We start from the raw sequence: 19,745 nt of genomic DNA, 5'->3' as shown, positions 1-19,745 counted from the left end.
CAATACTTCCCTAAACATACAGCATCCAATGAAAGGGCAATGGGAGACCAGCACACCTGCTACTGCTCCTGTCTCTGTGAGTTTTCTCAGAGCAGCATTGCTCCAGCAGGCCTGCTGTGAGAGCTGCTGACCAATTACTTTGTTAGCATGGCAGTTGTCCCAGTAAACTGGGCGTCTGTCCAGGCCCATAACATATCCTTCTGGAAGCAAGTCAGGGAACTGGAAATAGATCAAAGACCAAGACTGGAGCAGGAAGAGTCTGCTGGTGATGTTGTGACCAGCCTTCAGGATGTCTGGTTAGTGATCATTAGCAGGAACTAGCCTTGAAGAAATTCTTAATCTTATGGGGCTAAGACTCTTAGTGACAGAATTCCTTTTTTGTGTGTGATATTAAAGGGAGTTGCCTAAGATGAGGTGGACACTTCACTAAAAGGGAAGTTGAACTACTGCCCCTCATAAAATTCATGCATAAAAAGAGGAAAGAGGACATCTTTCCCATGATCACTAAAAATGGGTGGAGAATGTAGGAAAGAACCGACCATCAGCAAGACAGGATAAGTGGACTTCCAAATTCTATTTCTGTCCATGAGATCAAGATGGTAAAGGGGACAGTCCTTACAATGGTGGCCTCCTCCACAAATCTGTTACTGGATCTTCCTGTCATGATTGGATGCACTGAAGAAAAGGGGAGCCATTCCAGTGCGTCTTCACAGCATTCCCTTGCTCTTGGCTCCTCTCAGCTCCCAGAGAACCACACTGAGATACACCATCTAGAATCTGCCCAATGAACTGACTGTCAACAATAAATTCTAGGCCCTGAACTGAGCATGTCGACTAGGACATCTTCTTCAGAAGTTCCCCAGTCACTGGGAGAACTTGGGATCAATGCTGTAGACCTGGGCTAGCCTTTACTCAATTCCTGTGCTAAAGTCACAGATAAAGGCATTCCGAGCTGGAAGATGTGTACTTCCTGAGCTGTTCCTACAATGATCTTCCCCTGCCCATCTTCAGAGAACATGATCAGCACCTGGGATCACCTCCCAAAGTCTATTTCTAATCATCCACCTGGTCTCCCATAGCAAGGTCTGGACTCAGAGCCCATATGGGTTGAAATGGAATGCATTATTGACAGAATGAGAGATAATGCTTAGAAGCCATCTCTCTTTGAATTGAGGGAGAAGAGAAAGGACAAAAATGAAGAAAGAAATCAAGGGTCACCTTGACCAATACTAATCCCTCCAGGCTCACCCTCCAGAAAACAGACTCACCTCTACACAGTTCCATGTAAATCAGCTAGTCTCAGTGCTAAGGCCATTAATTTGGTCAAAGGCAAGGCTTGGACTCAGATCCTGAATCAACGGAGTGGGGGAGAGGATGGGTGCTGGTGCTTACTCAACTATGAATGCTAATGTGGTCAACCATGGTCAACCCCACCACTGGTTTGCTCCCCATGAATAAAGCTGCAACTTCAAGGCTTAGACCCTAGTGCCAACCTGGCCAGAGAGGGTGAAAGTTAAGGTTCTGCCCCATCATCTTGTTATTGTTGCTCTGGCCCCAGATGGTACTTGGGGAGACACCAGTGCTTCCCTAATCTTGTCTCTTAAAAAGCCCTCTCTGTCACAGGGTCTGACATCTGGCCCTACTAGACCTCTTTGTGCTGCTCCAGAATTCATGGGTACATATCCTATGGACCCAGTGTCTGAAAGCTTTCTACAGTGCTCCTCAGATGTGGTGTGAATGCTGCCTTTTCATTAGTCCTTCCAAATAGGTCACAATTCTTAAAGAAGATACAGCTACTGATTTGCTACAAGTGTCTGTCAGACCATGACTACTCCATGCCTGCTATCCCAGCTGTAATCTGAAGATATGTGACCTGAAGAACGAGACTAACAGCACTGAGTCAGTGGAAAACAGGCCACATTGTATATTTGAGCTCCATCTTTAGCAGCAGTGGGGACTAGAACCTGTACTCGACTCTGACCAGGGGGCTCTGGTCACATATGTGCTCATGGGCTGAACATTGGCCCTGAGTGCACCCAGGTGCCCAGTCCCTATGACTATGGTTTCTGCTCATGTTCATTTGCTCTGCAGTTCCCTGAGGGTGCTGGAGCCATGCCCTGGACCACAGCCTGCCCTTTGTCATCTGCTGGCTGGTATCCTACTTTAACCTGAATGGACATCCCTGGAACTAGGATGCTGCCACCAGCCCCTGACACAGCTGCCGCCTGGCTGTTGCTATGGGGCCTCCATATGTGGGTCTTGTCTGGACCAATCAGAGCAGTTATGCGGAAGCTACAACACCATCACCTCAGGGGTAACCCCATGTTCAGGGAAGTCCTCACTGCACTCTGGCCACATATTTTAAGTAGCCCTAGTTTACCCTCCTCATGAAAATTCTACCCCAGATTAAAAAAGCTGCACAGACAATTTTCACCACTGCTAGGTACATCAAACACTCAGAGTCAATCTCTAGAACTTTCATCAACACCAAATCAGTCATTTCATCCATCCGGCAATAAAGCATGGTTCTTGTGGCCAATGAACTGATTAAGGGCGCAGAAACATAGTTTGGCTCTTTCAAAAAGCAATTGCAAAACAAAATAACACAATCTAACTTGAAAATTGTTTCAGAGCCAAAACATTCTTTTATTATGGAATATGGGTGCATTTGATCATGCTAGAGGGTGGGGCACCTAAATGTGAGCAAGCCATTGACCCGTGAAGGTGACCTCACAGCGGCCCCACCCTGATCACATGTCCCAAACTCCTCCTCACTCTCTCTGCCACTAAAATGACACAGTGCCATGGTTACTAATCGTGTTAGTGGCCATTAAGTGCTCCGGTATTTGCTGAGTGAGTGAATAGATAGATGAATGAATAAATAAGTAAGTAAAGAAAGCAATGAGTAAATCCTCCAATAGAAATACATACAGAGATTTTAAAAGATCAGAAGGAGAGGGAAATTGAGAGTTGTTGTTTAATGCGTATTGAGTTCCAATTTTGCAAGAAGAAAAGGTTCTGGCGACCAGTTGCATGACAGTATGAATATACTTAACACTACTGAACTGTACGCTTACAAAGAGTTAGGATGGTAAATTCTGTTATGCACTTTTCACTGCAATAAGTTTTTAAAAGATCAAATCAAATTTAAAAAATCAGAAATAAAATTTATAGAAAAACTCGGAATACAGCTATGATCACTATCCGAATCTCACTGGAGCCACTCTTAAATTTTCATCAATGTACTCTGGCTGCTTCAGCCCTAATTTTTTAAAATTATATTATTCCTTATTTCTTTCATGACTTATTTTTTTGGAGTCAGTAATTGACAGTTCCATTATCATTATAATTGGAGAATTTGATGGTTCCAATTATAAAAACAAACAAAAACAACTCTTACTCTTTTCAGTTGGAGGATGGTCCTATAGTAGAGAAAAAGTACTAAATTGTATTGTAGTATATAATTTTCATAATTAGCACGTCATGAAATTAAAGTAATTCTTGGTTTGCCTAGAGCAATGCCTATCAGCACAGACTCCGAACCCAGATGACTAGTTAATACTAGCCCCACCACTAACCAGCTTAATTTCTTTGTGCCACAGTTTCCTCACCTTCAAAATGAAGTCAGTAATTCCTAAAAGCTGAAAAAAAATTTTACTTCACCCAGAATCAAGAATAATAATTTTTAAAAGCCTAAGCAAGGATATGACTTGCAATTCTACTTAAGCAAGAATTTATTCCATTTTTACAAGCTGAAAAACAAAACTCTACTTTCAACAATGGACTAAAAGTTTTATCAAGTAACTTCTCAAATCATTGTTAAGTCATAACTCTTCAGTACATAATTTGGTAATCACCTATGACCCTCACATTAAAAATAATCACTGTTGGTATATGACACATACCAAATATAATTCTGTTTTACATTGTGTTTTGTATCTTACTACGTAATGTATCATGAGCATTTTGTCAAAGCAATATATGTTGAGATTTCCTGTACAATTTAGAATGAAATCCAAAGCCCTCAGCTTGGCCCACAAACCCCAGTGTGATCGCAAGCCTCCTGGTCTAAACTCAGCTCCTCTCCTTTCACCTCCAGCCTTCCTCACTGAGCTCACAAGTGGGCCTTGCAGGTTCTTGAGCCTGCTCAGCATGCATTTGCCTCAGGGCCTTTGCACTTCCTAAGTCCTCTCTCTAGAAACTCTTACACCAGATTTTTACAAGGCTCACTCACTCACTTCATTCACCTTCTAACAGGTGAAGAGATTCTGTAAAGTAGTGTGAATGAAAAATACTGCAAACCATATCAGTAAACAAAGAATGCTGAAGCCATCAAGTCATTAGCGGCTGCCACCACCCCTGAGTGAAAACACGCCTGCAGCCTGGCCTCTGCAGCCACTCACAATGGTGCACTCTGAGGGCACTCAGAATAAGAAAGAACAGGATACTGGCCCTAGATAGCTAGGTGCTTGTCAAAGGAGTGAATTCTATGAGCCCAAATGTTTGCTTCCTCTCATACATAGAAAAGCGCTAAATTCTTAAACTTGAGATGTCTGGTTTTCTTTAGTTAACAAGTAATCTTTTAATGTTCCAACTACCTGGTCTTTGCTGTAAAGCTTCTATATATCCTAGCTCCTCCCCTACCTCTTCAGAGCAGTCCCTCAGAGCGATCTGAGAGGCTGTCATCCCGGGCTGAGTCCTTAGAATTGTCCACCGAATGAAACATAACTCTCAACTTTTAGGTTGTGCATTTATTTCAGTCGACTGTAGCAACCACTACATACCCCTTTACCCTGCTTTATTTTTCATCTGAGCACTCACCACTACTTAACATGTTACATAGCTATTAGTGGTTAAGGCCTGTTCTTTCCAGTAGAATGTTAGTGACATGAGAGCAAAGATTTTGTCTGTCTTGTTAACTGTTATATCCCCAGGAACTAGGTTCTAAACAAATATTTGTTGAATGAATGACTTTTGCTCTGATTTGTCATTCATGACAGCACAGAACTCTGCTGCATGAATTTGCTTAATGCATTTAACTAATCTCCTATTTTGAGATATCATAAATTGTATCGCCATGGCTATGTTTAAATACATTCCCTTCGATGCTTCTGGACTGTCCCTTCAGGGTTAAATTAGTGCAGCTGCCTCCTAACCATCCCCCCTTCTTCTTTTTCCTTCTCCCCCAGGACGCATCACAACCAGACTCACAGCATCTTTTCCTTAGACTGAAGGTATGGAAGCCCAAACTCTGAATGGTGGCATGTTCCCAGTTTGCCTTTCCATACTCAGTTCCCATCACTGCTCAGAAATAAACTTTCCACTTTAAATAGGCTGCATTTCCTTAATGCAATGAACTGTTAGTTTCTGTAATTACGCTTTAGTGTATGTAGGTCCCTCTTACAGAACGTATTCCTGTTTCTTTACTTGCCTGAATTCCACCTGTCTTCCCAGGCCACCACCAGTGCTTACTGACTCCATCACGCCTTCCTTGCATCTAGTCTGTGTGGTCTCTCCCTTCCTTGAATTGCTCTGCTCTTCCTGCATCTCACTCAAGACAGCCCCTGACTATCGACCAAGTTCCAGCTCCTACCACGCTGTAGATTACAATGTGCAATATCCTGAAGTACAGAAACCTTTTCCCCCTCTTTCTCAAAGTCCTATGCAGTTCTAGCCACAAAATAATAAACATTCTCTAATTTAACTCTTTTGCCAAAATCAAAACTCTTGTGGAAAATGAGACAGTGTTTCAAGGGAAGAAACAGAATTATTCATAATCAAATATTTTCATCTTCCCATATATTTTATTTGAATGCTCTCTACCCAGTATCCTTACATAAATAATTTTAATTCTTAAAATTCCAACTTTTATTAAGCCACCATATAAAACACGTTGCTGATGAAATTTCTGTTGTTGTTTCACACTTTGGCTTGTCTTAAGATAACATAATTAAGTATGATATTATTTTTAAAGGAACATTTCCTTCAGAAATTATTATAAAATCAGAATAGGGTGGTATTGAGTTATATAGGTTATAGATATCATAGGACTTGGGACGCTAGCAAAATCAAGAAGTCTGCCTTTCCTTGTTCCCATTTTTGTACGTGAGAAATTAAGCTAAAATGGACAAAGAGGTTTTTAAGAAAGGAAAAACAATTCAAAAGGCTGCAGCACCTATGTAGATGAAGGATGTGTGGAGGGCTGAGGGAAGATGCTTTCTCTCCGTGATGACACGGCTGGGAACTCTAGGCTAAGCGCTCGGCAGAGGTATGACTCCAAAAATACCCAAGGTGAGTCCAAAACCACACCCCTTTGCTTTCTCATCTCAGTAACTTACATTCTCATACTAAGCCTCAGGTCTTTCTCTCGATCCCCATGTGCTTCCTGGTTGCCTGGACTCGGGATCCTTTAAAACACCCTGGGCAGCGGGGCAAAGAGCCACTCACCCTCTTCCTCGAAGAGAAGTCCCATGTGTGCGTGCGCCTCGGCTTCCTTCTTCCCGCCGTCAATTTTGATGAGTTGAGCGATCTTTAAACACCGTTCATAGAAGTGGTTTCTTACCCACTTGTCTTCAGAATTATTGAAGTAACAGGCCAGAGCATACAAGTTATTATAGACGTCTTCAAAGTATTCTTCAAAGAGAGAAAAACGTTATAAAATGCATTAGAAAAATGTCTGATGGCACATCCCCTCAAAGGGCAAACCAATACTGTCACATTTATTTTCCATTTTCCCTTAAAAGTATGATTAACTTTTTAAAATGGAAATGCAAAAATTAAATTCATGAGTTTTCACTATTAAAAATATATAAATTAAAGGATGTGCACATGAGAAAAGCAACAAAAATCTTTCTGAAAAATTAGAACGTGTTAGAAATTGACATACTCTTTGGTTGAAACATTGGTCTTTTATAAGACAAAAAGCAAAAACCATATCAGCAATGTGCTCAGTTCCTTTGGAAGAAATGAGTATGTGGTGTCATCAAGTACTTTTTTCCACTGAAGATTTGAAAAGTATTTAGAGATTCCAGAGAAAGTAATGTTTATTAACCATGGCAAAAAGATAAATGAAGAAAGCAGATAGAATCTGAAAATGGGGTGGGGGGAAGCATGCATGCAGCTTATAGATACAAGGAAGGATAATCAGGATGATCTGATAAGCTCATACACTTTCTAGTGCTCTTTCTGGCAATACAAGTTACTAGCAATGTTAAGGAAAAATGGATTTCTATGCTTATCTTTTCTGTGAAAATACATCAACACTAGTAATCCCTCTCACTCAGACAGTTGCTGGCTTATTTAACCCCTCTTTTTATTCCTAAAGTGGCATGTAACCTATTTGTACACAAAAAAAGTGTCAATATATTGTGAATCAGTCTTATAACGTTCACTGCAATCAGTCATAAACAAAAATGTATGTGTGTTAAACTATGCCTCACTCTTATAAACTTCACTCTATTGGTGAATATGAACAAATTCATAATCTTTTTTTTTTTTTTTTTTTTTTTTTGCGTTTGTGCTGAAAGCACAGTTGTAAATGTGTAGTAGCCTCTGGATTACCCTTCCAAAGATTTTTGTTTGTTTGTAACAATCATTATCTGTTAGAATTCACTGATTTTAATTTTTCACTACTATCAGAAGAGTCAACCTATATATTCCTGAAAGAATTACAATTATGAAAAGTATTTATATATTGCCCACTAGTACTTCTAGAAGATTAAAATATAAAGACTCAGAAAAAATGAAGTCACGCTGAGTATAACAAAAGTTAACTTTAAAGAACTGTATATAAGTCACTCCAGTGTTTCAAAAGAAATTCCTAAAACCTGTGTCATTCCTTTACAAACACTGCTTCATAATTCCATGGGAAATTAAGATTTATCTCAAAATAAGTTTAATATCTAAAAATTAAAGTTTAAAAAATTCTCCCTATCTCCCATTTTTGAAGAAGCTGGGGATTCTGGAGAGCCATTCTGCTTTTAAGGTTATTCACAATAGGCAATAGCTTCAGTGAAAAGTGGAGGGTACCCTGACTTACTTACTTGAAACAAATACTCTCATTTCAGAACTGACTTCTCCTATGCTTTATCTCTCCATTCTGAACCTTCTGCCTAATATGAATAGAGCATTAACATCTGTTTTGTAACATTTTATATTTATTCTTTCTCATATTTAGTGATTAGAGTAGTGATTTTTTTAAAGCCTGTAAATAAAACATTTTGTATCTTCCATTTTAAAAAGTTATATAAAGATTTTTAAAAATATATATATACAATCCTGAAATAATTTTTCTGCTTTTCAGTAATTAAACCTTAAGAGAAAAACATTTCCAAAATTTCATAAGCCAAGTTTGCGGTTTTGTTTAGAATGAGGTACATAAACTATTTAGATTATATATTTAAAGACTACTTGTCAGCTAAGCTATTTTTCTATAGAAGAATTGAATGTTTCTTCAGAGTATTAAGTATAACGGAATATACTCAAGTTTTGAATCTCTGGATAATCCAAATATATGGCTTGTACCCTTTCTATTCTAAGCAGCCTTTTCTCCTTGTTTGTGGAACATTTCACTTCCTTGATTTGTCAGCAGGTATGTTTATAAGATGAAAATAAATTTTACTGTTGATTTATTATTTAAATAAGTATTCATTATGCTACCTAAAAAGGAGATCTTATGATGAAATAAATTTGGAAAATACTCCACTAATTTCCCTCTTTCAGTGAACCACACAATACTATTAGCATATTAAAGGCTCTGATAAGTCCTGCAATAAACCAACCTGCTTAATGTCAATGTTAATTCAGCTGGTTGTTTCTCAAACTTATTTCACCAGACAATTATTTTTGTTTTCCTTTACATAAAACGTATAAAACATCCTGTAGGACTATGCTTGAGTAGAACATACTTTGGGTAGCTTAAATAAATGTTATTAGAAAAAAACCTGCTGCTTAACCCTTGACAACAATTTAAAGTCAAGTGTAAATAATGTTTGAATTATCTATTGATTCGGTTACCCATTACCATTATTGCCATCTCTTCCCCTGCCCCATGGGGCATAAGGCCCTAATCATAATGTTACAGATGGTACAGAGATGATTCACAACAACGGGAAATATAAGAAGTATTATCAGGGACAAAGGAACACTTTAACGAACTCAAAATAATCCAAAAAGAAATGACTGGCTTACTTTAAGCACTTCTTTGCTATAAAACAGAAAGTGATATTTTGAAAAGTAAATTTTTAAATAACTCTAGGTTCCTGCTCTGCGAGTCTCAAGAGACAGAACTGACCCGAGATGACTATTGTTAGTGCCATAGCTTTGATTAAATGAACTTCATTGTGACCCTAGAGTGATGGTCTTTCCAATGAGAAGCAATGAGAATGCTCAGAGATATGCGGCTCCAGGATAATTGTCTCAGATCCCACAACCATATGGGATGGAATCTTTGAGGTGCCATTAACAGATTTTTATATTCTAGATTAAGTGTATATGTGTGTGTGTGGGGGGGGGGGTTGAGATTTTGGATAAATTCAAGTTAATAAGTGTGAATGTGCATATTCCCTATACCATTTTCTGGGATACTCTTAACTCAGTTCACAATTTTTCTCCAGTAAAGTTCATGTGTTAAATGTGAAAAATTATATATATTTAAAAAATAAGCATACAAATGTTTACATGTCCTTCAACCAAAGTATTTCTAATAATTTTCTCTCCAGTAATTTTAATTCTCCATATTTTAACCCAGCAAAAGTCACTGCATTTTGAAGGCAATAAATCTACAGAAGAGTTGTTCTGAGCAGGAGGTAATTTTGTTCCATTTAATAAATGCAACTTTACTTACCATGAAAATATGATAAACCACTCAGTAAAGAAAATGCTTCATTACTTGTACCATGTGCATAAGATATTGTCTGTTACAAAGTTAGGATTTTTACAATTTTTGAAGTTGGGGAAACATTTTAACTTATACATACAGTTTTTTCTTTAATAAAAAATGATAAATTAAAAGTTTTCTGTCTTCAAATAGATTATTTAGCATTTTAGTTTCTTTATGACAATTTTCTCATTTTGTGACTAGTGATGTGTTTGGCTCCTATTTATGCTACTAAAATGAATACCTCTAAAACATTTAGTAAATCTTTATTAAAACAACTTGAAAAAAATGACTAGTGGGCAAATTTTATCTTGATCAATTCTATTTTCAGTGTAAATATCACTTAAGAATTTGAGGTTGCTACTGAATGTCAGTTTTTTACAATAGCATTTTAAAATTTGTAACAGTTAATTTCTTGAGACATTATATGTAAATCACATTTTTAAAATGACTCTAATTTTAAAGTCAATCCTGAGTTACTTTTCATTATACAAATAATCAAATAATTACCTCTTGTCTACACACACACACCCACACACTCTAGTTCACTTGTGGTAGTGTTGTTAGGATTTTTGTATGTCTCGTATTTTTAAGTCAGCTCACATCCTGCTCAGAAATACGTACTGACTCCACTATAGAGACTAAAAGACCTGCTACTCCTCTCATGCTGATTCTATGTCTCCATCAATTTTCCCCATTGTAGCACTGGGTAACAAAAAAAATTGTCTAATACTCTATTTTCCCATAGAAAGGCCTGAAATGAAATAAAGACGTTGTCATGTTGGGGCTTGAGCTTCTCTTTTGAATCCTGTGGTATTTTCACACAAAAAGTTGATGAAAAGAATAACTGAGAACATCAAATTTATATGCCAAATTTGGGGATTTCTCTTATTACCTAAAATGACGAATTCCGAATAGGTTAAGTTAAGAAATATTTATGACAACAATATCACTATAATTATAGTAGAGATTAAAATATTTTTTTTAATACTTGAAACATATTGACTTTTTGGGAAATTTTAGGATACCAAAAAAAAAAAAAAAAAAAGAAATGTATTAGAAGTTATGTGATAGAAAATATAAAGTTAACAATTTTATTCACAATTGTAAATTGCAGGCTTTTCATGTCTCCTCACTATTCACTAATAAAAATTTTCTGAAATCTATAAAACCTTATTGATTAAACCTTCCATTTACATTATATAAACACAAGCAAATAAGTATAATTTTCAAGTGATAGTACTCTTTGAAAGTATCTCCTCAGTGGAAGTCAGTATTTAGATTATATATAAAGAAAAAACTATGGTAAGGTTTATAGTGAATGAGACCAAAGATTTTAATACAAAGGAAAGCTCTGGAGAGCTTTCATCATCTTTCCTAGCTTAGAGTGACATCACCAGGATGGCCCTGTGTCTGGGCAGCCCTGTGATTCAGTGTTCCTATTGTTTATTCCATTAAGATGCTTAGTTGATGAGGTTGAATTGTGCTAAGGTGTCTTCACGTTTGAAATTCATACATGAAACAATTTGGAACCTTCCCTGGAGTGCTCACTGTTCTGGCTTCTGCAGCCCTGCTTCCCCAAATCCCTCCTCCACTTACCTTTCCTTTCAGCTGCTTCGGCCCTGGTCAGGTAGTAGTAGAAGTGATCCAGCTTGTCAGGCTGCTCTTCCAGGGGTCTCTGCACCCACAGGAGGGACCTGACTCTCGCAGCCTCCCTCAGGGCATCCCACTTCTCCATCAGAGAGAAGAGCTCTGTAAAGGACTTGTGATAACCATCTCGCAGCATGTCCACACAGATGTTCTTCTTGTACGAGTTCCGGTAACTGGGAATAAGAATCAGAACACTCAAAGCCTTATTTTAATCCTTGAAATCTGTGCAGCTGTTTTGATCCGATAATAATTAAAGGTTAAATCATGCTGTTTTTCTTTTTTTCCCTCAGTGAAAGCACTGAACACCATCTTTGCCTCAAACACTTATAATTGAACTTCAGTTTAATGAAAGATGCCAGGAGCTATCTAAATACAGTAATTTTAGTGAAATTACATTATAAATATATCAGTTCCAGAGCTGAGCTCCCTTTGATAAGGACAAATAAGCTAGTTGACTGATGTCTTAGTCTGTTTGGGCTGATAGAACCAACTACCCCTGGACAGAGCAGCTTATAAACAACTGAAATTTATTGCTCACAGTTCTGTGGGCTGGCAGTCTAAGATCAAGGTTCCAGGAAGGTTGCCTTCTGGTGACCTTCCTGTTTCAGAGCCAGCACGTTCTAGTTGTGCCCTCACATACCATAAGGTACCAGGAAGTTCTCAGGAGCCTCTTTTACAAGAGCACTAATCCCATTTATAAGCACCCCACCCTCATGACCTAACCACCTTCTAAAGCCCCATTTACCTACATCTTTGGGGATCAGGATGTCAGCCTATGAATTTTAAGGGACACAACATTCAGACCACAGCAACTGACAATATCCAAAAATACTTAATACATTAGCCTCCCACCAAAACAAAACAAAACAAAAGAGCAAGCCAAGCAAAAATTAAACATGTCATTTAGTATCAAAACAGTACTCTACTAAGTGGTTTCACTGTAGGTTACAGAGGTTCATTCATTCATCCACTAATTTATGCAGAAAATAATTATTGAAATCTCTTGCCAAATATATTTTTAAAAATTATTTTCAGTTTGGATTAAGTTAATGATTTGTTAATGTAATATCTCACTTCTAACTTAATAATAAATCATATGCAAGGAGATAAAGTGACGAATGAATAGTCCATTTATTTATTCAACAAATAGCTATTGAGTTTCCTACTGAGTGACGGGCACTGTTCTGGACCAAATAGATTCAGTGCCCTTGTGAAGTCTGTATTCTAGTGGGAGAGCACAACCAACAAATAAGTAAACAAATCATAAATAATTTCCGCTGATGAAAATTGCTGTATAGGAGATAAGCAGGGCTATGGAATAACAGCTGTGTGGTGGCTATTATTCCACTAAGCAAGTAATCAGAGGCCAAATGACACAAATGCTTTATCCTAATTATTTTACGTTATTCTTTAAAGAGGAGACAATTAAATACTTAGAACTGACATGATGTGATACTACAAGCAATGAGCATTTCAGTGTGGACTGAAGAGCCTAGATTCAGAACACCCAAGGTTGAGGCCAGCTCTTCCTAACCTCATTTCTTCTCATCTCATTCCTTCTCATCTGTGAAACGCACATATGAGTCTATGCCCTACGTACATCACAGGGTTCTTCTAAGAACCAACTAAAATTACATGTATGAAAATGCTCTAAGAAACGTGACATTCTGAACTACTGGCTCTCAACTCCTTGCTCTGCAATCAACTCACCTACAGAGTTTAAAAAACAAACAAACAAACAAACAAAACAAAAATGGCCAAGCCCCATCCACCAAGAAGTTAAGAAGTTTTTACACAGTGGATCAGCTTGGGTCTAGAACAAAATGCAGTAATAAGGGAGTTGGGAGAGGGAAGTTAAAAAAAAAAAAAAAGAAGGCAAGACCCAGATCATGGAGACCTCAAAGCCATGGCAGGAAGTTTGGACTCCAAGCTAGGAGCGAAGGGAGCCACAGAAGGGTCTGAGTCAAGAAAATGACTCAGTGAGATTGTATTTTCAGAACCATCCCAGCTGAACTGCAATGCTCCCCTCCCTGGCAGCTGATGCAGGACACCTGTTACTACAGGACTAGTCCATAAAGAGAGTAAGGAAAGCACATTCCCAGGCCAAAAAGTCAAAAGCCACCATTTTGTCAAAATGAAGACCAAAAATATTTAAAACAGAGAAGAGAGAAGCAATCGCAGATTTTTGTTTGTTTCTGCCCTCTAGCTGAGACAGAGGAGGAGGGTGGGAGAAGGGAGCAGTGAGACACTGAGAAGAGCCAGGTCCTCTCTCCCCTTCCCTCCCAAATGCCCCCACACAAGGGCATGGAAAGGCAGCAGAAGTCACTGCAGAGGTTTTCTCAGCTGAAGAGGACGTGAACCAGCGTCCCCCACCCTGTAATTTCCCACAGACCATGGATAGTACTGGCTGAGTGCCATAATTGTCTAGTGGGCTCTGTGTGTGTGTATGACATAAAAGTGAACGGCAAGAGAGGGCTGGTACATGTGCCACAGTGTCACTGGCCGCAGCAAGGGGATGTCTGCTGAAAGTCTTTTGGATGCGCTGCCCATTGGAGACTGAAGGGGGACCCAGCTGTAACTGAGAATAAGAAGCACTGGGGAGCTACAGAGGGTCAGGTCAGCATACTTCCAGAGCTGACCAAAAGGGATGAATCAAGGGCATCAGGGACAGACACCTGTACAGAACCCTGTAGTCAGAAACACATTCAACTACAAGTAAGCAAACCTGGCTCACAATGCCTTCAAAACTAGAGTTTTCGATTTCCCACAGCACAAGACGCCTAAAGGTAGGCAGCTGCTGGCCTTGATTCAGTGGCCTGGCAAGTTCAAGGCCCGTGCCTCTGGGATTGTTTTATCCTTCCCCTCACTAGTCACTAGAGGGCTGTCCCAGCTCCAGACATCTTGTCCACCTTCAAGGCAAGAAGAAAGGGCAGAGTCAGGTGTTATCAGCTGTGTCTTACTCTATCACTGGGGAAAACAAAAGCACTCCTGCAACTACTATTGGGTTTTCCACGTTGATCCTGTTGATGAGAACTGTGTCATGGGGCCACCCCTGGCTGCAGGGCACACTGCCTGATCTTGGGCACACTGCTGCCCCAAATGAAACTGGAGTTATGGTAGCAAAGAAGAGAGAAATGGATGCTAGCAAAGCAAGTTCGGTGTCTATCACAAGATCCTAGATCAAGACCTGGGAGTAAATGCTGACAAACTCCCACTCCTGGGGTTGCCAGATAAATCTGAGTATCAGATAAACTACGAATGATTTTTTTAGTATTAGTATACCCCAAATATTGCATGGGAATACTTATACCAAAAAAAAAGTTTCTTATATTTTGAAAGTCAAATTGAAGTGTATGCCTTGTATTTTCATTTGTTAACCTAGTAACTCTATTTCCCTCTACCTAGCACCAGTGCTGTGCTGTTTCTATGCAGGAAAACAGGGTGAGGGGAAGGAGTGTTAGAATCCAGAATAACCTGAAAAATCACTGAATTGGATTGACTTTACCGATGAGGGACAAGATTGGATCTTTACACTGGGGAGGATCAAGGCTCAGGGCCAGGAATTAAAATTAAGTTATAAAAAAATAAAGACTTTCAATTTAGCATCCTTGAGCTTGTGATTCTGAAATTCACACCAGATCCAAGAGAATGGCTGAGAGGAGGGCAGAATCAGGAGCAGGGAGAAGGGCAGACTTATAGTCACGAAAAGGCGAGGCCACGGGGCTGAAGTAAAGGCAGTGGGGATAAGTAGAAGCAGTGGGATTTTGTACATATTTAGGAGATAAAATGTCGATTACTTGGTGACTAATTCGATGTTGGGAGGGTGATGGAAAGGGAAGAGCTATGATGACAACCAGGTTTATGGAGTGGGTAGTTGGTAATTTACTAAAGAGGATAACATAAAAGGATGAACAGGTTTGGGAAACGAGAATGAGTTTGGGTTCAGATAACTTGAGTTTGAGGAGCCTGAAGGGATGTCCAAGTGATAATCAAAAGGGCAGTTCAAGGGGTGGTAAGGAGGTTTGAGAGGACAAGGGATTGGAAATGCAACCTTGCTTCAAACAATCACTGCCACATAGAGAACAAGCTTATGGTTACCAAAAGGGGGAAGGTAGGGGGAAGGATAGATTAGGAATTTTAGATTAACAGATACACACTGCTGTGTATAAAATAGATAAGCAACAGGAACCTACTATGTAGCATGAGGAACTATATTCAATATCTGGTGATGCCTATAATGGAAAAGAATCTGAAAAAGAATATATATATAAATGTATAACTGAATCACTTTGCTGTACACCTGAAACTAACACAACACTGTAAATCAACTATACTTAAATTAAAAAAAAACAAACACCCTATCACCTTTGTATGTCTATGCCCTGGCTGCCAGCATGTTTTCCTGTGAATGAAGGAAGCATTCTGGGGCAATAAATAAATAAATAAATCAGAACATTGATTTAAACAATAAAAATAGACACATGTCAGGGGGTCATCTCAGTTCTAATCCTAGCTGGGACAGAGATGCAGAAAATCACTCTCTGAGCTTCATTTCCCTCACCTGGGAGATGAGGGTGCTTTGGTTGGAGCAGGTTCACCCAGCATCTAGTTTCACTTCCACGGACAGCCATACAAGCAAGTCCTTTTGGAAATAGCACATTGTGTGTCATCTTGGGGGGACTTGATTTTAAAGACTCCCTAGCCAAGGGGTGGATCAGTGGCTCAAATTAAGCCATTGGTGTCTCTCCCAGGATTCTGAATCTTGATGCAAGAAATACAAAGGTACAGAAGGTTGTAGGAGCTCAGTCAACCCTGCAGCGACATACCGACAAGAGCTGCAAATGGCTCTTGCTACCTAGATCCATTCACGTATCCCATATCCCGTGTCTGTTCTGTTCCTTCTGAGCCGGGATCTCCCCTACGTTCAGCTAGCTACCTAATATCCTTCGAATAAAACCATTTCCAGTTTATTTAGTCAGAATCAGTTTCTGCGGCCTGTGACTGAAGAATATGAAGTGATTCAGAAGGGATTAGGCTAAAATTGTATCCAAGACATCTTTCAGCCTCAAAACATCCATGATATATAACTGATATCAATTTTTAAAATTCCTAGTACATTTTTTAAAAAGACCATTCTTTGCAAAAGAGATTTCAAATAGAAATGTATTTAAAAATGCATATATAACTATGCTGATATCATCTCTATTTTATACACACATTTGTGTGCACACACACACACATACATTTACGGCACTGTTTAAGCCTAATTACTAATACTTGAGAGCCGGAAAGAGCAATTAGTGTTTTACTGAATAGGTTTCTATTTCAACTTTCATGCATATTATTTCTTTAAACCAGAATAATTTTCATTTCTTCAAATGAACTGGCTATCTGAAAAAAAAATGTCAATTTCCACCATTATATGTGAATTTTTCAGGTTTTATATTTCATAACAGAGAATCATAGCCAGAGCTCACTTGCTTTATAAAAAGGGATTTTTTAAAAATGCAAACAGAAATATAAAGAGAATATTTAAATGCATTATTTTATCTGTTATTCATTTAGATATGAAGTTATGGGACTTTGGTTTTATTTACATATTAAAACAAATATTTATCCAAATTAAAATATGCTCTTTTTAAGCATCAGAAGAAGAAAAATATCTCCTTGATGTAAAGAAATTATACTGCATGGAAATTGAGAATTCCGGTATAATTTCTGGGAGGTTTGATACTACGGAACTTGAACAGTTCTTCTGACAGAAAAGATGCCATTCACGGATGCAGAAGCTGTGACGTTCATGGATATCCTGACACCTACAAATCTATGTCCTAAGGAAGATCTTTGTCACTGCAGACACCTAAGGCTGCACTGGGCTCAGGGATGCAGCTGGAGAAGAATGGATTTGAAAGTGGAATTACGTGACCATGCATTTCTTGTGGACTCTTATGACTACTTAAAGGCATCATTCAACAGAGATTTCTGAGTATTGTTAATTTATATCAAAATTTCCCTAAAAATTCTACAGGAAAAAAAAATCTGTACACTGAAAGAAAGTAAAATTGAACAATTTGCCATAACTCCGTAGCAGCTGAATTTGTGCAGATGCTGGGAAGTGGAAAATCTGCTGTTAAACTACCATGGAAATGTTATATCATTTTAAAATTCTGCCTTACACTGTTTCTCATAGCTGCTATGTATAGAGCACCTACAATGTGTCAGACACTGTGTAGGCACATCATTTCTAAATCACACACTAACTCTACAAATACTACTTCCATTTTCACAGATAAAGAAACTGTCTTCAGTGAGGTTGTGACTTGCCCAAAGCCATACAAGCTAGGAAGGGGCAGAGGTGGGATTCGCATCCAGGTTTCTCTGGCTGCAAATTCTAAACTTTTTCACTTTACTATATTGCCTCCTATTATATCAAATATTATTGATTTTTCTTCTTCTCCCCCTCCTCTACACAATTTTTTGTTTATTTGCATTGACTGTTTAGGAATTTGACATAGTTATACATTTATGGTGTCACTCTGCAATTAGAAAGCTATTTCATTGTCTTTATCCATGTTAATCCACATTTGCACTGGACTGGGGAAAGAGATCGGTGTCATTCTATGACTCTTTCAGAGAATCCTCTTCCTTTAAAATGAGGGGGCAGACAATCAGTAGCATCTGTGCAAAGCAAATTCAATAGATGTGATTCCCACACAAGGGTGTAAAGTCTAATGGGGAAAACACTGAGAGAGATAAACACAGAAAAAGACAAAGGTACACACTTGCATAAATATGAGAAATATGAATGAATAGATATGACAATTTATCTTATTGTCTTTGTACTTACAGGTATTTATACTAGTTATTAGATGGACTTTCAAGATCAAAATGCATTATCAACTACTGTAATATAATTATAATATATAATTATATATAATCTATAATTAATTCTAACATGATTAATATAATGATGAATATATTTAACATATTTTTTCATAGGCCAAACTGAACTACTGTATCAAGGTGAAGCTTCACATTCAGTAAAATATTTCAAAAGCAGCTCAATAAGCTCAATAGTTTAAAACAAGATCATAAAATTTTATTTAATCTGAGAAAGATAAACTCAAAAGATATGTTATATCTAATCAAAAGTCAGGATAATACTTTTACTCCATTAAGTTAATATTTATAAGTCACTAGTGGGTTATCTATGTGTCAGTAATAACAGTCTTACATTCATACTGTAGGGATAAATGTTATTGGAATCACCTAAGGGATAATTACATTGACTCAAATTAATACTTAAATAGCTTCAGTTAATATAATTCCCATGGAATAAAGTGAGTCACTATTCTTACCCATACTTTTCAGTGTAGGTAGATATTATGTATAATTAGAAGGAGGAAAAAATCCTTCTTGGCACGCACACACACTGATACATAATCATATGTTATATGAGTAAGTTTTACAGGTTTTTTGTGTGAAAAGGATACTTTTTTCCTAAAAAATAAACAAAGATATAGCATTTCCTTAACTATACAAATATATAAAGAGAGAGAAGTTAGAAAGGAAAAAATTAACTATGTTTGAAATGACTTTAAAAGCATATAGAATGCTTTTACAAAGAAAACTGAAAGCATTTTTCTTACTATTACACATTTAGGTTTTTAATAATTATTAGAGTGATTAACATGGATTAAGAATACACTACAATCACTCATATATTTTTACCTAATAAACCACTGGAATTGAGATTCTTAGGAATTTTACATTCTTTGGACTTCAAAATATAGCAAGAAAAGAAAGTTTCAATATTAAAAAAAAGGCTCTTTTTAAATTTAAAGGATTTCCAATGAGTTGACTGGTCTCTGGGGGCATCTACTGGAAATTTTGCAAACTGCAGTCACATCATGTAAATTTGATAACTTTCATTACCCATTTTAATACAGATATTATTTTAATTGATATGCAAATAAGGTGACACTCAAAGAAGATAAATGTAAAGTTATGCATGGTATTCTATCTCATCCATCTGTTAACAGCAAAACATGTAGCTGTCTATGGGATCAGTTAACAAATACTCAACTGTTAAAAATGTAAATAGGGCAGGTGGCATATCGCAGATTACAGTTTTCAAACCATTCACTTCTCAGACTTGGAAAAATTAAAAATATATTCTAGGAAGAAAACACACATATTTAATGTGGCATTTTTATTA

At 37.8% G+C, this 19,745-nt stretch overlaps 1 protein-coding gene across 2 annotated transcripts in view; it reads right to left on the bottom strand.

The window, feature by feature from the left end:
* The window catches only part of TTC29 (tetratricopeptide repeat domain 29), a 723,881-nt gene that overhangs the window by 153,986 nt on the left and 550,150 nt on the right, over positions 1-19,745 (bottom strand). For both annotated transcript variants that reach the window (XM_074377718.1, XM_010954673.3), the window contains 2 exons: positions 11,477-11,700; positions 6,448-6,633 (listed from right to left, as the gene is read on the bottom strand). In XM_074377718.1, coding sequence (XP_074233819.1) covers positions 6,448-6,633; positions 11,477-11,700 — 410 coding nt within the window. The remainder of the gene's footprint in view (positions 1-6,447; positions 6,634-11,476; positions 11,701-19,745) is intronic.

Source organism: Camelus bactrianus, chromosome 2 (assembly GCF_048773025.1).
Source record: "Camelus bactrianus isolate YW-2024 breed Bactrian camel chromosome 2, ASM4877302v1, whole genome shotgun sequence".
Classification (NCBI taxonomy): domain Eukaryota; kingdom Metazoa; phylum Chordata; class Mammalia; order Artiodactyla; family Camelidae; genus Camelus; species Camelus bactrianus.
This window is presented reverse-complemented; position numbering and strand designations above follow the sequence as displayed.